Source organism: Drosophila nasuta, chromosome 2R (assembly GCF_023558535.2).
Source record: "Drosophila nasuta strain 15112-1781.00 chromosome 2R, ASM2355853v1, whole genome shotgun sequence".
Taxonomy (NCBI): Eukaryota; Metazoa; Arthropoda; class Insecta; order Diptera; family Drosophilidae; genus Drosophila; species Drosophila nasuta.
Window position 1 is genome coordinate 10,383,934 of NC_083456.1, and position 16,479 is coordinate 10,400,412.

At 39.7% G+C, this 16,479-nt stretch overlaps 3 protein-coding genes across 5 annotated transcripts; 1 reads left to right on the top strand and 2 right to left on the bottom strand.

Moving 5' to 3' along the window:
- The first annotated feature begins 54 nt into the window (after nucleotides 1-54).
- Nucleotides 55-675, top strand: LOC132786633 (histone deacetylase complex subunit SAP18). Its single transcript, XM_060793209.1, has 2 exons — nucleotides 55-220; nucleotides 292-675. Exons 1-2 carry the CDS (start codon nucleotides 155-157, stop codon nucleotides 673-675), a joined length of 450 nt encoding a protein of 149 aa, XP_060649192.1. The 5' UTR covers nucleotides 55-154.
- Nucleotides 676-831: 156 nt separating this feature from the next.
- LOC132786632 (proline-, glutamic acid- and leucine-rich protein 1) lies at nucleotides 832-6,218 on the bottom strand. Its single transcript, XM_060793208.1, has 3 exons — nucleotides 5,997-6,218; nucleotides 1,132-1,985; nucleotides 832-1,076 (listed from the first exon to the last, which is right to left on the bottom strand). The coding sequence occupies exons 1-3, from the start codon at nucleotides 6,015-6,017 to the stop codon at nucleotides 851-853; spliced, it is 1,101 nt and encodes a 366-aa protein (XP_060649191.1). The 5' UTR covers nucleotides 6,018-6,218; the 3' UTR covers nucleotides 832-850.
- Nucleotides 6,219-6,978: 760 nt separating this feature from the next.
- LOC132786512 (organic cation transporter protein) lies at nucleotides 6,979-16,073 on the bottom strand. 3 transcript variants are annotated; one of them, XM_060793056.1, is made up of 7 exons: nucleotides 15,537-16,073; nucleotides 13,074-13,261; nucleotides 9,722-10,121; nucleotides 9,095-9,362; nucleotides 7,556-8,130; nucleotides 7,322-7,467; nucleotides 6,979-7,256 (listed from the first exon to the last, which is right to left on the bottom strand). In XM_060793056.1, the coding sequence occupies exons 1-7, from the start codon at nucleotides 15,898-15,900 to the stop codon at nucleotides 7,161-7,163; spliced, it is 2,037 nt and encodes a 678-aa protein (XP_060649039.1). In that variant the 5' UTR covers nucleotides 15,901-16,073; the 3' UTR covers nucleotides 6,979-7,160. The 3 variants fall into 3 exon arrangements, with proteins under 3 accessions (XP_060649039.1, XP_060649037.1, XP_060649038.1); XM_060793054.1 differs by lacking the exon at nucleotides 13,074-13,261 and having other exon boundaries at nucleotides 15,541-16,071; XM_060793055.1 differs by lacking the exon at nucleotides 15,537-16,073 and having other exon boundaries at nucleotides 13,074-13,346.
- Between the last annotated feature and the right edge of the window lie 406 nt (nucleotides 16,074-16,479).

Sequence of the window (16,479 nt, forward strand, 5' to 3'; positions counted from 1 at the left end):
GGTATATTCGAAATACAATAGTATATTTCAGAAAGTGTGTTCGCGAATTTTCCCACCACTAGTTGTTGTTATTTTTGGTGGTGCAAGAGTATTTCATTTGTTTTCAGCTAAATATTTTTTCATTATCAATTAAAAGGCATTATTAAAGAACGCAATGGCCAATGTAGAGTCAATGATTGTAGAGGAGAAGACGCAGATCAAACAAATTGATCGTGAAAAGGTTTGTTTCATCTCTGCACCTACAATACTGCCGGCAACTAATTTGCTTCTTCTTCCTGGGTGCACTTTTAGACCTGTCCGCTGCTGCTGCGAGTGTTTTGCTCGACTGGACGCCATCATTCAGTCTCCGAGTACATGTATGGCAATGTGCCCACCAATGAGCTGCAGATCTACACTTGGCAGGATGCAACGCTGCATGAGCTAACTTCGCTGGTGCGCGATGTGAATCCAGATACCCGTAAAAAGGGTACCTACTTCGACTTTGCAATTGTGTTCCCCAACTTCCGGAATAACCACTTTCAAATGCGCGAAATTGGTGTGACTTGTACCGGCCAAAAGGGCATCGATGACAATAAGACTCTGGCCCAGGCCAAGTTTAGTATTGGCGACTTTCTGGACATTTCAATAACCCCGCCCAATCGCATGCCGCCCGCGAGACGTCAGCGCCCGTATTGAAAAACACTGAGATTACAGGCTATTCATAATCATATAAATTTTCTCTCACTTTACACTCAAGATAATAATAAAGTACAGACGTAATTACAGATTAGAAGAAATAATGGAGACGACTTAACAGCTGCATGACTTAAATTTCTATGTGGAGTATTGTGTGGATGTGGTGTAGTGCTTTCTAGTTTCTGTAGATGCTGTTGGGACGCTTGGACTTCTTCTTGCCCAGTTGCGTCATATCAATCTCCAGACCATTGGGTAGCACAGCGCGATTCTCCTCGTAGTTGATGAAACCGTTCTCCTGCAGCTCCTCCTCGTTCTCGCGTGCATTTGGATCGCATTTGATGCCAGTCTCATAGTTGTACTCACGTTTGTTGCCATCGGGATCAATGTAACCATAGGTGCCCCTTTAAAAAACACAGTTCAATAAGCACTTTTCGAGTTTATATAAGTAACACTTACTTGGTTATGCAGTCGGTGCCAATGATTTCCTCCTTGAAAGAGCCGTCGTCATTCTCATAGCCCCACGTGATGCTGCCATCCTCGTTCTCATCGCGCCACTTGCGAATGGTCTGGGCCACAGGACGTTGGCGACGCTGTTGCTGTGATTGTTGCTCATCCTGCAACTGATTCTGATCGATGAGCGGACGCGACTGAATAGGCTTCGGTCTTGGACGTGCAACGGGGACAGGTGCTGGTGCCTCGGGACGCACTGCAGCCGCGGGACGTGTGCGAATGACAGCAATACGTTGTGGCTGTGGTGGTGGTGGTGGAGGAGGAGCTGCAGCTGCTTGCACTGGACGCTCTGGGGCAAATCTCTGTGAGCTCTCGAATCGGCCAATGCCAAAGTCATTGAAGGCAGGTCGATTAATGGGCGTTGCAACGGCGGGACGTTCAGCGAAACGCGGTGGTGCGGGCAGAATGGCAGTTGGTTGACTGTCCTCATGCTGCAGCAGCTGTGGGACGGGAGCAGCGGGCTCAATGGATTGCTGACCATTCAGAAAAGCGGCAGCCGCCTGCTGGAATTGCGACTGCTGGGCCTGGGCAAGCTGTTGCTCACGCAGCAGACTTGGCAGGAATGCATCTGGCTGCTCATCCTCAGCAGCTTCCGTAACTGGACGCTCCTCCAGCACGACACGAGGCGTCACCGCTGGCAAGATGGCGTTCTGCTGGCGCACCGTCGTTCCGGGACGACGCACGCGCAACACCGGTTGACGATGGAGAACGGGACCTGGTGAGGCAATGGCACCGGGAATGCTCAAACGTGGAGGATAGTTTTGGGCCTGAACCATGACGACGGCGACGCTGCATAACAGCTAAAAAATATTGAGGGAGGTAAAAATGTAGTGAGATTAAGACACGATTGTATGTGGTATGGACTGCATTATTTAATGAGTGTTGCAAGAGTTGCGTAAAAGTTTGGACGACTTTGTAGCACGTGGCCACTTTTGGGGGCACACTTCTAATTAACAAACCCATTAGACGGTTTTTAATTGGTTACTTTGTGTAACATGTTCCACACGCGTTCCACAAATGTGAGCTAAGTTCAGCTTATGCTTTTCGTGGTACTTCTTAAGCTGTTGTCCCCATAAGCAAACAGGTTTAAATTTATACGCCGCTTAAGTATTACAACAACAATTTGTAATTGTAACGCTGCGGCGACCACAACAACATTTTGATCGAAGTAACTGCAATAGCAATAAATGTGGAACATAAAGCAAAATCACAGAAATTGCTCGCCTGCCTGCGATCGATCATAACCGGCAGCATTAGCAACAACATAGCCAACGCCACCGCCAGCAACAACAATAAGAGTAGAAAAATGTCGGCTTTTAAAATTGTTGTACCTGCAACAGTAGTAGTAGTAGTACAGTAGTTGTTGTTGCTATCGCTGTCTCGGCCCGGATTGCGCAATTTGCATGCCTCAACAGTTGGCGGTGGCCCAAAGAGGTGGCAGTCCAAATACAAATACAAATACAAATCCAAAACAAGACCAGCAACAACAAAAAACGCCAAGAAAAACCCCAATAAGTTATGCGAATTTTTCCGTGGCATGTGGAAAACGTTTTTAGCTCAAGCTCGTAGAGTTTCCGGTTAAAACCAAAAACCAAAAATGAAGTCAGTGTCTAGGACAAGTGGCCGATCACTCAATGGGCGACTTGATATGAATTCGAGTACTTTCCAAAATACCAGACATTGAGTTTTAAGTTTTTTTTTAATTAGGTGCCGCTTTAATTGCGATTGAGATCAGTGAACCAAATCTGTGTGGAATTGCAGCTGCAACAACGTAACTTTGGTTGTATTGTTTTCTTAAGCTATGTTGTGTTTTGATTAAAGTGTAGAGAACAGATATAGAAAATACAGTGCACATTTGTTCTAGGTGTCATTTTGACTATTACTGTTACTCAGATTATTATATAAGTAAATTAAATAAATAATTTAAAGCTGAAGTGGAACATTCTATTTTAAAAAGTCACAATTATTTTATCATTAAATCTACAAAAATGTGTGTTTGGGTGCGACTAAAACACAATTTAAGAGCACCTAATTAAAGCAATTTTAATACGTTTCATTGCGTTAATTTAAATGAATAATGATATCACGCACTGTTTTTAAATTGCTCGAAACAGAAAATCTGAGTAATGGTATAACCAGCATTATGCAATAGCGTGTTAAATATATATTAAAACTTGTTTTTAAAAATTCTTGAAATAGAACTGACTTTAAACTTAATAGAATATAGCATCCATTAATAAATAGGTTAGTAGGTTCCCACAGACCTCAGTTGCTTCCATAAAAAAATCAATTGTTGCGTGCTGATAATCTCATTAATTCCATCGCGTATTGTGTCAAGCTTATGCAAATGTTATGGTCATTATTATGCACTCAACCAATATAGGTATTAATTCATTTCTGCATTGCTTTCTTAGCCGTATTATGAAGAGTGTGGAGTGTTGTGCTGTGGGCAATCAAGCCAAGCATTCCAGTGGCCAAACGACTTGAATGCAGCTCAGGCTGGCTGCCCAAACTACCTGGTCAAGTGAACTACTTGTTAGTTGGCCGTTGGAATAAGTAGCATGATTGAAAATAACAGAGATAGCTATAGTTTGGGGCTGCTGCACGCTTTGGCAAACACTTGCAACTATTTTGGTGTGGAACTTGATTTGATTTAATTAATTTTTTTTCTCTTTTGTTTTATGACTGAACCGAAGTCGCGTCGTTGTCGACTTGGTTCAAGGAAACTGAACACAATAAATGTGTGCAACCAATTTGAGTTATGTATGTGTGTGGCAAGCCAAGCCCTAGACTAAGGAACAGTCATTAACGTGGGTGTAGCTGCCAACTCATCAGAGTGCGAAGTCTGTGACTGAAGCATAGTTTATGCATGATGATGGTGATGCTTGATTGCGATTGAGGTGATGATATCTCATTAGTAACAATAACTTGATTAAGGACTCTTGGCCTTGGGGGAGAACACGAGTAAAGTTGACTGGTTATTGACTGAAATGGAACGAAATCCGAAAAAATCCATTGCATTGCAATAAAATCTTAAGCTCCCTCCGGGCAGCGGCAGCAACAATAACAGCAGCTCAATCCCTCCTGCTCGTATTTCTCTTTTTTTTGCTCAACTGGCTGGAAATAGTTGTCAGTGCACTTTCAGAGCTCAAATATGTAACGCTTTATTTATGCTTATACATATATTTATTTGTATATGTAAGTGCCATGTACTCTTGCATTACGTAATGCCTTCACATACTACGCCCAATTGCGTTATGGCGCACTCTATCTGTATCTGTATCTAAAGCTGTGGTTGCATTTGTATCTGTAATGGATCTACTACATACATATATCGGTTGTGTTGGAGCAACTGCAACTCACTGCATCTGCAATGAGTGTGCGTGCTGAGAATTTGCATAAACTGAAGCTGGGTGCGTTTTTGAATCTCAAACAGCCTGGCTTTTTGTTTGTGGATTACATTGCGTGGACTGTGGATTGTGGACGGCATGTGAGCCAGGCCAAACAGCAGCTACGACCTTGAGACACATATTCGTAAGCCAAGCACAATAACTTGCCGTGACCAATTTTAAGTTAATTCATACATAACTAACTGCTCTTTAAACGCTTTACAAATTGCCGGCATTTACTACTCTGATTTTACAATTAGGATTTTTGATTTTTGTTTTTTTGCAAACTCATTAGGCTAAACCTACGACCAACGGTCGGGACAAGCCCAAAAAAATAACACAAATCAAGCAATCAATCAACAGTACTCGAATCCTATTAGAAACGGTTATTCATGGTTGAATTGAGTGTCTCTCAGGCTGATTTTATGTGTGCAATTTCCGATTATAGCGAATTTCTTTGTACGGAGATGAAAGGCATAAAAAAAGTTGTGTTTGGAGAGGAAAAATTTGCAGATATGTTTTTAGTTATGAAGTTAATGATTTAAAAAGGTAGAAATGTGTGAAATAATTGTAGCTTTGTGGTTAAAAATTATAAGGTTTGGATTTAATATGCAATGAAATCTAAAGTAGTGAATTAGTTATACATTTTTATTGTCTTCCATAAAGGATGCAAAACATTTTTAATATGTGAATAAACAAAGAAAGATATGCTCATTTTTTATTTGAATCGATTTTTTATGTTATTTATTTACGACATCATTACACATTTAAGTGCTTTATCTGAATAACCAATTCTAGACGAAATACTTGACAATCTTAAGCACTTTATGCCTCACTCAGTGGCAAATTCCATAGATAAAATACAATAAACATTTTTGGCATATTGTTCACATTAAAGGGGCGGTGGCAAAAGCGAATAGAAACAACAAAGAAAATACGGGTTACTCGTTAAAGTTGTGACCTGAGGGCTTGGTTAACCATTAACCAATATTCAACAACCAACATCCAATAACCGATAATTCAATTGAAATTCTTAAGCGGATAGAAAACAATTGCTAATGATTGAATCGCATATTTATTGTTGAGTGACTTTTCTATGATCAACATAATCGAAATGTCAATTGGTCATAGTATTTAATTGCTAATTGCGTTGCATTGAGATAATCACACAAGTACACTCATCGACTTTCTATTAAATGCAAATATTCGTAAACAGCACATAAATGTCTCAATTGCTGCTCGGATCGAGATCTTAAGCCTCAAACCAAACGACCTTGGCTCTCATACTCTCATGTTACGCATACCGAGTTATGTTAGGCGAACTGCACTTTTGTGAAACTCTTATAATAACAAGTCATAGTTATATTTTTGATATATTTGTTCACTCTCTTATTGTGTATTACAGATCCTTTCAAAACTTACCGCAATTAGTTGCAGTTTCATGTTGATATTCGTTGTGGTGTATGTGTCTTGAATCGTTTGTGCAATACTTCCGCGAACTCCAATCTCACAACCCTAATGACTACGCCCAAACTTCAAGTACTGAAAACTGTTTTTAATATTTTTTTGTCTTCTCTTTTCGTTTCTTAAGACCGTCGTGGGTTTGGTTACTTTTGGCCAGCCGTTAAACGTTGAAATGCTAGGCGCCCCAGGTGTGCAGTCGGTTTTATAGCCACGTTCGCAGCTTTGCGTCTCTCAAACAGAGCACTCGACTCGAAATTTATGTGAGTTGTGTGTTTCGCATGTCTATGTTTGCCATGTGAACGCTGAAACAGTGCAGACTATTAACGCATCTCGAAATGAAAGTAAACGCGATGATTATTGCAAATTTTTAAACACTATTCGTGGATGTCGCCTGTGCTGAGAATCGTGTGAGCTTCGTAAACGTGCTTCAATTTTTAAATTACTTTTACCGCAAATGCAAAAGCTTAAATAACAACAGGTGGCAACGCTCCAAATAGAGCTTTGCGATACTACACGAGCTTAAAGCTTTTTACGTATAGCGAAGTTTTTTATTAGTAGCCAAAAACTCACAAACCAATCACTTTCGATGGCATTATTGCAGCCCCAAAGCGGGTATTGGAACCCGGAGACGAACGATTGATTTCGAATTTCGAATACAAATATGCACAATTCCACACCTCGTATATTTTATGCATAAGTAGAATGCAATATTTGATTCAAATTTAAAACAATAGCGAAGGCAAATGATATATTCTGTAGTATAGTATATGAAAGGTGATGGTTGAGTTGAATCCATTATTCGATTATTGAATTCTACTTCTCAACATTGAAATTGTTAGTAGCTTTAAATTCAGCTAATAGAAAATATTCTATTCTGAATCATACAATATTGCTTTACACCCCTTACTCAAAAGAAATACCAATTCTTTTATATTAAAAGTCTTTAAAAACTGCATTTATATTCGAAATGAATTATAAGAATAAATATAACAAACTATATATTAATTAGAGAGACAGAGAGTGTGGGAGCATGAAGGAAGCATGATTTTGTGAGGGCCCATTGACCAATATGTCCAATATATCACAGTTATACGTGTAAGAATCGAGGCATGCAAAGAGTTTTTACAGTTCAACGTCCTTCATCAGAGTAATAGCAACAGCTCCAATGATACCACAAACTCCCATAATGTTAAGCGGCAGCAAAGCGTCGTAATGTTCCTGCGAATGCAATTGGAGATATTAGATCAAATAACAGAAAGTAGGCGAGAGAGTTAAAAGCTTACCAGCTGCCACAGGGATGGCACCATAATGAGAGCGATGCCCGATGCCAGGTTGCCCATGCCGACGCCAAAGTTGCGCACAATGGTGGGATACTGCATGGCCGTGTAGGTGGGAATGATGGCATTGTTAGCACCTATCAAACATTTGGCTGTAAAATGTAGAGTATTAGATGACAAGCTGACACCAGATACAAGAGATACAGTATCTAACAGATACTGGTACTGGGGCGTACGCACCTATAATAGCCAGAGCAATGACACCCGTCTGATTGTCCTCGCCGTGGGGCACCAAGTTGGTGGCCAGACAACAAAGACCCGGCAGCAGCATGTATCCCAGCAGGCTGCGTCTTATGCCCGCCTTGAGCACCACAAAAATGCTGATGCAAATGGAAAGAGCCTCAACAGCGCCAGCAACGGCGCTATTAATATATATATTACCTCCAAGATTGCTCAGATGCAGCGTCAGTCCGAAATAGATGATGATGAGTGTTAGCCAAATAACAAGAGTAAGGACTGTAGTACGCCAATATTTGCGGCCAAAAACGACCAAAATGGGATTCACATGTATTTCCAAGTCATGTGTCTTGACCTCCTCCACGTCTGTAGCTTTCGTCTCCTCCGCCTGTCCGGCGATTTCTGTCTGCGATGGGTCCTTCACCTGGGCAGCCATTGGTACAGCTGCCTCGAGAGTTTTTTGATAGTTACTAGGCAGCGTGGTGCCATTCATCTTGGCCGCCTGCTCAATCAAACGAGTTAGCTCCTCGAGTCGACCCTGAGCCAGCAGCCAGCGTGGAGATTCCGGCAACCAATACCTGGAAAGTGAGAGAGGCAAAAGGAATCAGTGTGACTGTCGCTGTTGGTATTTATTGCCTGACCAATGCACATTGGCACAATGGAATTTTTCAATTGGTTTCAGGCTTCTCTACGAATGAGGCTAATCTGAAGGGTTTTACTCTGAGACAAACACTCTAAGGAATTTTGTGTGGCAGAACTTTGCTTTGTCCGTTTGGAATCTAATTGATCCCACGCTTTGTAATGTTGTCAATCGCTTCTCATTGGTTGCGAAGAATGTTTTGCCAGATACAGTTTATTTTTTTCACTTTGATGTCAGATGCGAACGTGAAAATAACAATAAAATGGTTAGCACAACTTTTACTCTCCGACCACACTAAAAGTGGTTTCATGTCACATACTCGTAAGTGATTCGAAAACGACAAAATTTAAACAGGCAAAATAAATAGAAGCATTAACATTTACGTGAATCGCATTCAATTAAATTTAATAGTCCGAATAAAAGTAAAATAGCGAATAGATGACATTATAATAAATTAACCAGAACTTATTTTGTCTGCTGAAAATGCATAGTAAAATATTGAACTCATGTTTATTATTTTTTTTTTGGGCTAGTACAGTTGACTTAATGGTACCGCTCGTCGTATACTTTCTTTGCGTTTGGTACGAAAACTTCGCTGCGTTAGAAGACCTTCGATAAACTAATTTAACTTAAAAGGCCTGCGTTTTGGCGTCAGTAATAGATTATTCAGAATTTATGCATTATTTAGGATTCGTAATATAAATAAATAAATATAGTAAATATAACTTTAAATTTGTTATGAAGCCGAAACCCCTACACATAAGTATCGGTGAAAATCCAACATCTCTGACTAATTTGTATAATCGATAATTATATAAGCTTGCCATATTAGCAAAAACAAAGAAGCATTAAATCAAAACGATGTTTTGCGATAGAATTACTTGATTATTTATGTTACTTACCAGATGCTCAACATGACCAGCCAAGGCCAGGATATAACCAGCTGGAGAATGCGCCAGTCTCGGATGAGATAGGCAATGCCGGATGAGAGGACGTAGGAGATGGCAACTGGTAAAATGTTTAATATGCCGATTATAGTACGCCATTTGCCGGAGACCAGCTCGACGACCAGCACGAAGCTAACAACAGTCACGGTCATTGATGCGAATCCAATTATAACACGTAGCGACATGAACATGGCCACCGATGTTGAGAAGGCCAAAATTCCACCTGTGTGTCGTCCACCATTGGCGATAGAAAGACAGAGCGAGAGAGCGAGCATTAGTGACAAAATGTGTGGAAGCGAGAGCGAGAGATGAGAATGCCAGGTGCAAGGCCAGGCACGTAAATAAGAATGTAAAGTCAATTAAAATCCCTGCTGCGGACAAATGCAAATGTGCAAAGCCCTTTCACACACACACACACACACATTGTACACACATCATACAGAGGTCGCAGTGGCAACGTTTCATATAAATGACAATTAGAAAATAAACGTGGCTTAAATTGTCATGGCAGCGCACACTTGCATTGAAGGAACATGTCCAATTTGTCCCATGATTGCTCCATCAGCTATTTATTTGACATACCGAATATGGTTTGTATGGTGACAAAGGTCATCAGCGTGTGACGGCGACCAAAACGATCCGAAATCCATCCCGAAAGCACAGCTCCCGCTGCGGCGCCCATTAGAAAGCACATCTCAACGAAGCTGGTTATGTTGTTGCCACAAACCAGGCCAAATTCCTGCACCAATGTCTTGGCGTCGCCGTCCACATCGGAGAACTCAAATTGCTGGCATTGTGTGTAGCTCAAGTTGGCAACGTCGCTGGGCCAATTAATAAGCTGGCCATTCTCAAAAGTCACCTGACTGTAGTCAATGTCGAGCAGCTGACAGCCATTTGGACTCTGGCTGAGATTGCGCCACTCCGCAATGTCGAGCTGCTGCAGATGTGCCGGCCTAGCACACCAATAGTCCTTGGGTGCGGTCTGTAAGAAGGGGAGTGAACTGGTTATTAATTACTGCACAGAGGTCAGCCTAACTGTAAAATCTTTAATTGATGTGAAGTTGTGTTGAAAGTTAATTATTAAGTTAATTACGATTACTGTCAAAAAAGATTCATGGTTAACGGGTACTAAACTTTAAACAACATGTGTTTAATTTATAAATATGAGTGCATCATTAAGCTCTTGGTTAATTATAACAATAATTGAATAATTAGATCCAAATATAGAGCATAATGGGAAACAAATCAAAAGTACCGCAAGCTGCAGTTAAAATATAATTGGTTTAATGATCATTAAAAATTAAACTGCAATTAGAATTGAATTTAAAATAACTTCAAGTGTTTTTCCAACTTAGCACTGCAATAGCTTATGCATCTAATTAGAGTTAATATAGAGACTCTACCTGATTTATTTTTTTATGCTTCACGAGTCGATAAACTCAAGATAGACCTCAGGTAATTAGCCAATAGCAATAGCAATAGCAATTGCCGTTTACGATGACACTTGGCATGCCATTAATTAACACCGCATGTTCGTGTATTTGTTGCCCATTTTTTATGATCGCATTTGTTACTTTTGCCATTGGCTGATGTTTTTATATGGCTATGTAAAATGGCTTAGTGCAGGCCAATGACTTGAACCGATTGATTGTTACAGCATACGGGAAATTGCAAAACTCCAAGCTGCCCGTCTGAGTGTCTGTCTGTCTGGCTAGCTGATTGATGGCACCATCAATGCGAGCAGACATCATCGGAAGAGTGAAAGAGACAGACAATGAGTGAGAGAGGGGTTATTCACCGGCTGCTCAGACTGTGGCGCATGGGGCGTATGCGCTATGCGGCTGGTCAGGCCTCAACAGGTTGATTTTCGCTTCGCTCTGCTCCGTTTCGTACGTGACTCGGTAAAAAACAAACACACAAAATAACAGTGTTGTTATTGTTGCGGTTTTGTGTGTGAGTTAATGATTTCAAGTTCAAGTTGAAGTTCGCACAAACAGGAACCGAGATGGAAAGTGAAATAATGAGGGAACAAGTAAAAGTTAACGTTCTTCAAAAATAAAATAAATAAAAATTGCTGCCGACCAGCTCTTTCCTTGATGACCGTAACTTGGACGTGGACACGTTACTGAAAATTTTATTATTGCTTAGTTGTTTGCTGTGGCTTTTCTCGTTCTCGTTCACGGTCCCGGTCTATCTGTCCGCCTGACAGTGCCGTGCTCTGATGCCATAAAATGTCCATATTGGAGTTCGTGTCCCTGTCCGTTTGTCTGTGGTTTCAAGTTCTGCGGCGGTTACTTGTCACGTTTCAAACATTTGCATAAAGAACTAACAATGGAATTTTATAGCGTGGGCTACGCCACACGATCGCCATCGCACCACCGCACCACATCGCACACTCGACATTAGTTGTGGAGTTTTGATAAATTGTTAAGAATTTGCGCCATTTGTTGGTCGTAACTCTGTGTCTCTTTATTTTGCACCTGATTGCAATTTATTCTAATGACGACATCGGCTACATTGGTCAAACAGTCACACAATGCGATGAGTTTTCAATTTGAGCAACTGTTTTCAGGCATTGTATTACAACAGTATTTCCTTTTCGTTTGACACCAAACAATGAGCTTAAGTTATTTGTCGACAAATTCTCTACAAATTAATTGTATAATTATTATGCTAATAGAAATGGGAATTTACAGGGCATTTTGAATGCGCATTCCAAATGAATCTTCACTGATTAAATAATAATTTCAAATATTGGGAAAGATCCACTTGCAATTAAAGCGAATTTCTTCTGGCCAAAAGAATTTTTGGAATTTATCAAATTTGCTGGTGGCATCAAATTAATTTTATTTTTAAAATAGTTTGCCAGATGAAATCTAATCAATTGTTTTTGGAAAAACCCCGGAAACCTCTTTTTATAGATACTAAAAAAACCTGTTGATTAAATTGAAATCATGACTTATTATTAGCTTAATTGTGTTGGGTCAGTGAATGATAATAGTATATTAAAATACAACGTAGATGTACTCGCACAGTTAGGTAAGTGCAAGTCGATATTTGCAAATCGATAAGTACAACTTGGAATCAAATTGTTCAACCAGTGTGCTTCACTTGCTATATGGCAAAACTATCAGATCGGGCATGTTTGCCGGCTCACTGGCTGACTGCCCCAGTAAAGTTTATTTTGTTATTATTGTTGCTTAATTAATATATTTAGACATTTTAGCGGTCGCAATTGGCTCGAGGCACGAGAGTAACCTTTCGAAGCCAACCTTGGGCCAACCTCAAGCTCAACGTGTGATATAGATCAGTGGGAGTGTAAATTAATTGAAAACTCTTGGACTGAGAAGCTGCTTGAGAAAACTCACTTGAACTATAGAAAAATTATAAATATCTCTAAACCAGTATGTTTGAAGTCTGACTGCATTTGACAAATCATTTGTATCTTTCACCGTGAGCATGCAATATTTTTAGGCTCAGCATATAATACGTTCGCTTATTGTATAATGATATATCTGGTCAGACTGGAATGGAAGGTAAACAATATTGTGTGTGGCTGTGTGTGAGGAGAGTTTGGGGTACAGAAAACGTGTTTGGTATCAAATTCAATACGTATACGTATGCGTATACGTGTTAAGCTATTTTAAACTCAACTTCAGTCAGTGAACTAATTAAGAGTCCAAACAACAAAAAAAGCGGCACGCGAAAGCAAATTCATTCTTAAAAACATTTTCACAAAATGAGTTTACTATCTGTAACAATCTGACATCATTTCTTTTTATCACACACTGATAAACGAAAACGTTAACAAGTTTCTCATTCTTAGTCAACACTCGTTATTGCTCAAGCGCATCGACACATTGTTGTGGAATAGTTGCAGCACAATTTGGTAAGCAATATGCTTGGTTTAAGGTCTTGCCACGCGATCACTCACCTGAAACACAAAGACGAATATGTGGAAGGTGCAGATGGCTTGCAGAAATGATAAGATGGGACACCACAGTTTCTGCCAGCGACCTATGCAACCCAATAGCTGCTCCAGGGTCTTGGATTGAAGTAGCTCTAAATCCTCGTCGCTGGGCTGCAGCATTGGCGACAATTCGCCTGGAGATTGCTCCATTGCTTGCATTTATTTCTAACGCACGTCGTGTGGCGGTCTCGAATTTGTGAGAAAAAAATAAAGTCAACCGACTGGCACTTGAGACGCAGATCAACTGATTTCGAATGTTTGCGAATATATATTTGACTTAAAAAAGCGGCACACACACAGAAATTCTTAATCATATGCAAATTCGGAATATTTGAGTGTATATATTATGATTTACATGCTTAATTGCTGAGAGTTTTCGGTCAAATATTGTTGTATATAGCGGACCTCAAGCTTGCACATTACTCTTACAACTGATTTGATAGACGGGCAGGTGTTGAAAATGATGTGGAGTCAAAAAGTTGCACACAGGTGCGGCGCCATAAACTACAACACCAAACATCAACATTAACAGCAACAACAACAACATTAGCGACAGCAACAACATGATCATCATCATCTTCGTCATCATTAGTTAGCAACAACACCCAACATTTCCGAGAGGGGCATCAAGATAAAGTTCAAAAGCAGCCGGAATACGCCTAACTAATTTGTCGAACTTAGAAATAAATTAAGGCAAATGTGAAAAACTGAGCTGCATATAGAGCAGTAGTTGTAGACAGAGAGCGAGCTTTAAGGGGTTTTCAAACATACGAGTATGCTTATATAGTCATAAAACTGTACTCGAAACAGATCTGATCTGAACACATCATTTTAGCACATAAGATCAAGACCCGATGGGGTTAGTGTTATTGTGTATATTTGCGTATTATTCACCGACTGATCTGTATATAACATTAGCTACTTCAGAGCTTGACCCTCATAACGTTGACGTCGCAGTTAGTACACCAAACATTTAATTTTGTTTCCCGAGTGTTTCGGTAAATGGTTTAATATTTTCCAAAAGGTCTTGACCCCCATTTTCCACACGTGAAGTTTGGCAAAACAAACAATATTTTTTGAGAGGAGATAAAAAACTCTCATTGGTTTTTAAATATTTTAAAAATACTCGAAGCTGAAACTAAGTAATTAAGATTCGACTTAAGTCAATTTAAATTACTTACTTACTTTCAGTTTTAGCAATTAATTGGTGAACGAACTTTTTATGTTGTATATTTATCTCTATTTAAGTACCTATCAAATTTTATTGCAGTGCAAGCTCGTTTCCGGCAATAGCCAAGCATGATTGTTACAAATACGTTCTTACATCATCGTGGTAGAGTTTTAAATGATAGTTGAACCCCCAATAATAATAATGCATATGCTGGTATGGAAATATGCAATTATCAGTCGGTAAATATGAGTACAATACTTGCAAAAAGGTAATTCTTAAGTTCTTGCATGATTGCAGTTGATGTTGAAATTTGTCTTCAGCATTTGTTGAGCTTCGACTTTAACTTGTGATAAACCCAATATGTCAAGGTATCTTGTGGTTTATTGTTGTTTTACTTTGTACTTTATTTTATTTCTATTTTTTTGGTAGCCTTCCCAATTGCACATTAGCACGAGAGATGATTATCGTGATTATCGAACAATCAAAGTGCATAAATCAACGCTTGCACTTGACTAGCACGCTATATAGTGGTATTAGTGTGTTTGCATCTGACAGATACGCGCATTGACGCGTTGACAAATGATGGCTGATCGCACTGACTGGGGTCCATTAAGTGCGTATGCAATCTGATGCCAATGCAAATTGCTTGAAGGTTGCCCCTCGAATGGGTTTCAGCCCGCACGCGAAGTTCCAATCAAAAAATAATATTGGCACATTATTGTTTAAATGAGATTTGATTTGTACCGCACACTCTACACACGACGTACAGTTTGACACATTTTGATTTCTTTCGAACTCGCTCATTGCAAATAACAATCTCAAGTGTTGACAGAGATGTCGTGTTATCAAATGATTACAAGAGGTGAGTAGTTAATTTGTAGGCGAGACTGGCGAGCCTCGCTACGATAACTGAGTACGACAACAATTGATGATAAGTGGCTTGTGTATTTAAAAATAGTAATTTTTAATTGCTCACTCAATACTCTATTTGAAACGTGCTCTAAACAATTTGTAATCATTTGTAAGGGCCTAACTCGATTAAATAATGCTGCAACTAACTTTCCCTTTTCATTCATAACTTAGTGCAATTCACCCAATCGAGCAATTATCAAATTTGCCCTCGATCTGTTTATTAATGGTGTTGTTATTTTTTGCTTGCTGTTAACAAAACATAATACAAAATTTGGCTTTGAAAGTGCGACGCAATCAAGTGTGTAAATATTTGCCAATCCATAAAAAATAAACGACTGAAAAACTTACCTGAAAAACAAACATAAACAAATGAAATGTTGTTGGTATCTGGAACAAGCACAATAAGAATGTCCAAAGGAAACTCCATTTCCGATAGTGGCCCAGGAAGATCGATAGCACATCGCTGTCCACATCTTGGCTAAGATCCTTGGCTGACTGCACCACTGCCGGGGGCAGTGGCATTAGGCCAACCTTCTTCAAGTCATCCGAATGGCGACGAAAATCCATTGCAATAACACTTATTTCCGGTGTGCCTGGCGTTGGCTTTGTCTCGCGGTAACCGCCATAAAGGTTTGCATCAAGGCTGCCCCGTGTGGTATTACCAACGCAATCAAAATTCAGGGAACCGCGTCGCAGCACGCCACTCATTGCGATATGAAGGAAACGATAATAACAACAACACGACAAACTGAATATCACTTCGAAAATGATTTAATTTCAATAATCTTAATTTTTACTGATCGATTGCATTGCTCGCAGTTGAAGTCGACGTCGCGCAGTTGCCTGTTGCTTAATGATTGTTTGCTTCGCTTTTCGCGGCGATCTAAATCCGTTAAAAGTTCCGCCAAGCAGTTATAAATGGTTGAAAAGCTCAAAAGCTTTTGTACTGAGGCATTGCCAGCTGCAAGAAAACGATTGTTTAAACTTTAAACGTTAAACATCGCCTCAGACAACGACTTTAAAGTTGTCGTAGGTCGCAGAGCTTTTGGCTTAAGTTTGGATACGAGACAGTTTCAAAAGTGAGATTCATTTCCACACATTTATTCGTTATTACTTTGTATTATTTATTTTATATATATAATATGTATATATATATATATTTCCTTTGACACTGTAATTGCATTTACGTTGCTTTTTGGTAATTTTGATTTACAACAATTTTATATACGCATTTATTAACATTATCCGTTCTCCAGATCTGTTTGAGCAATTAACATGAGCTTTAAA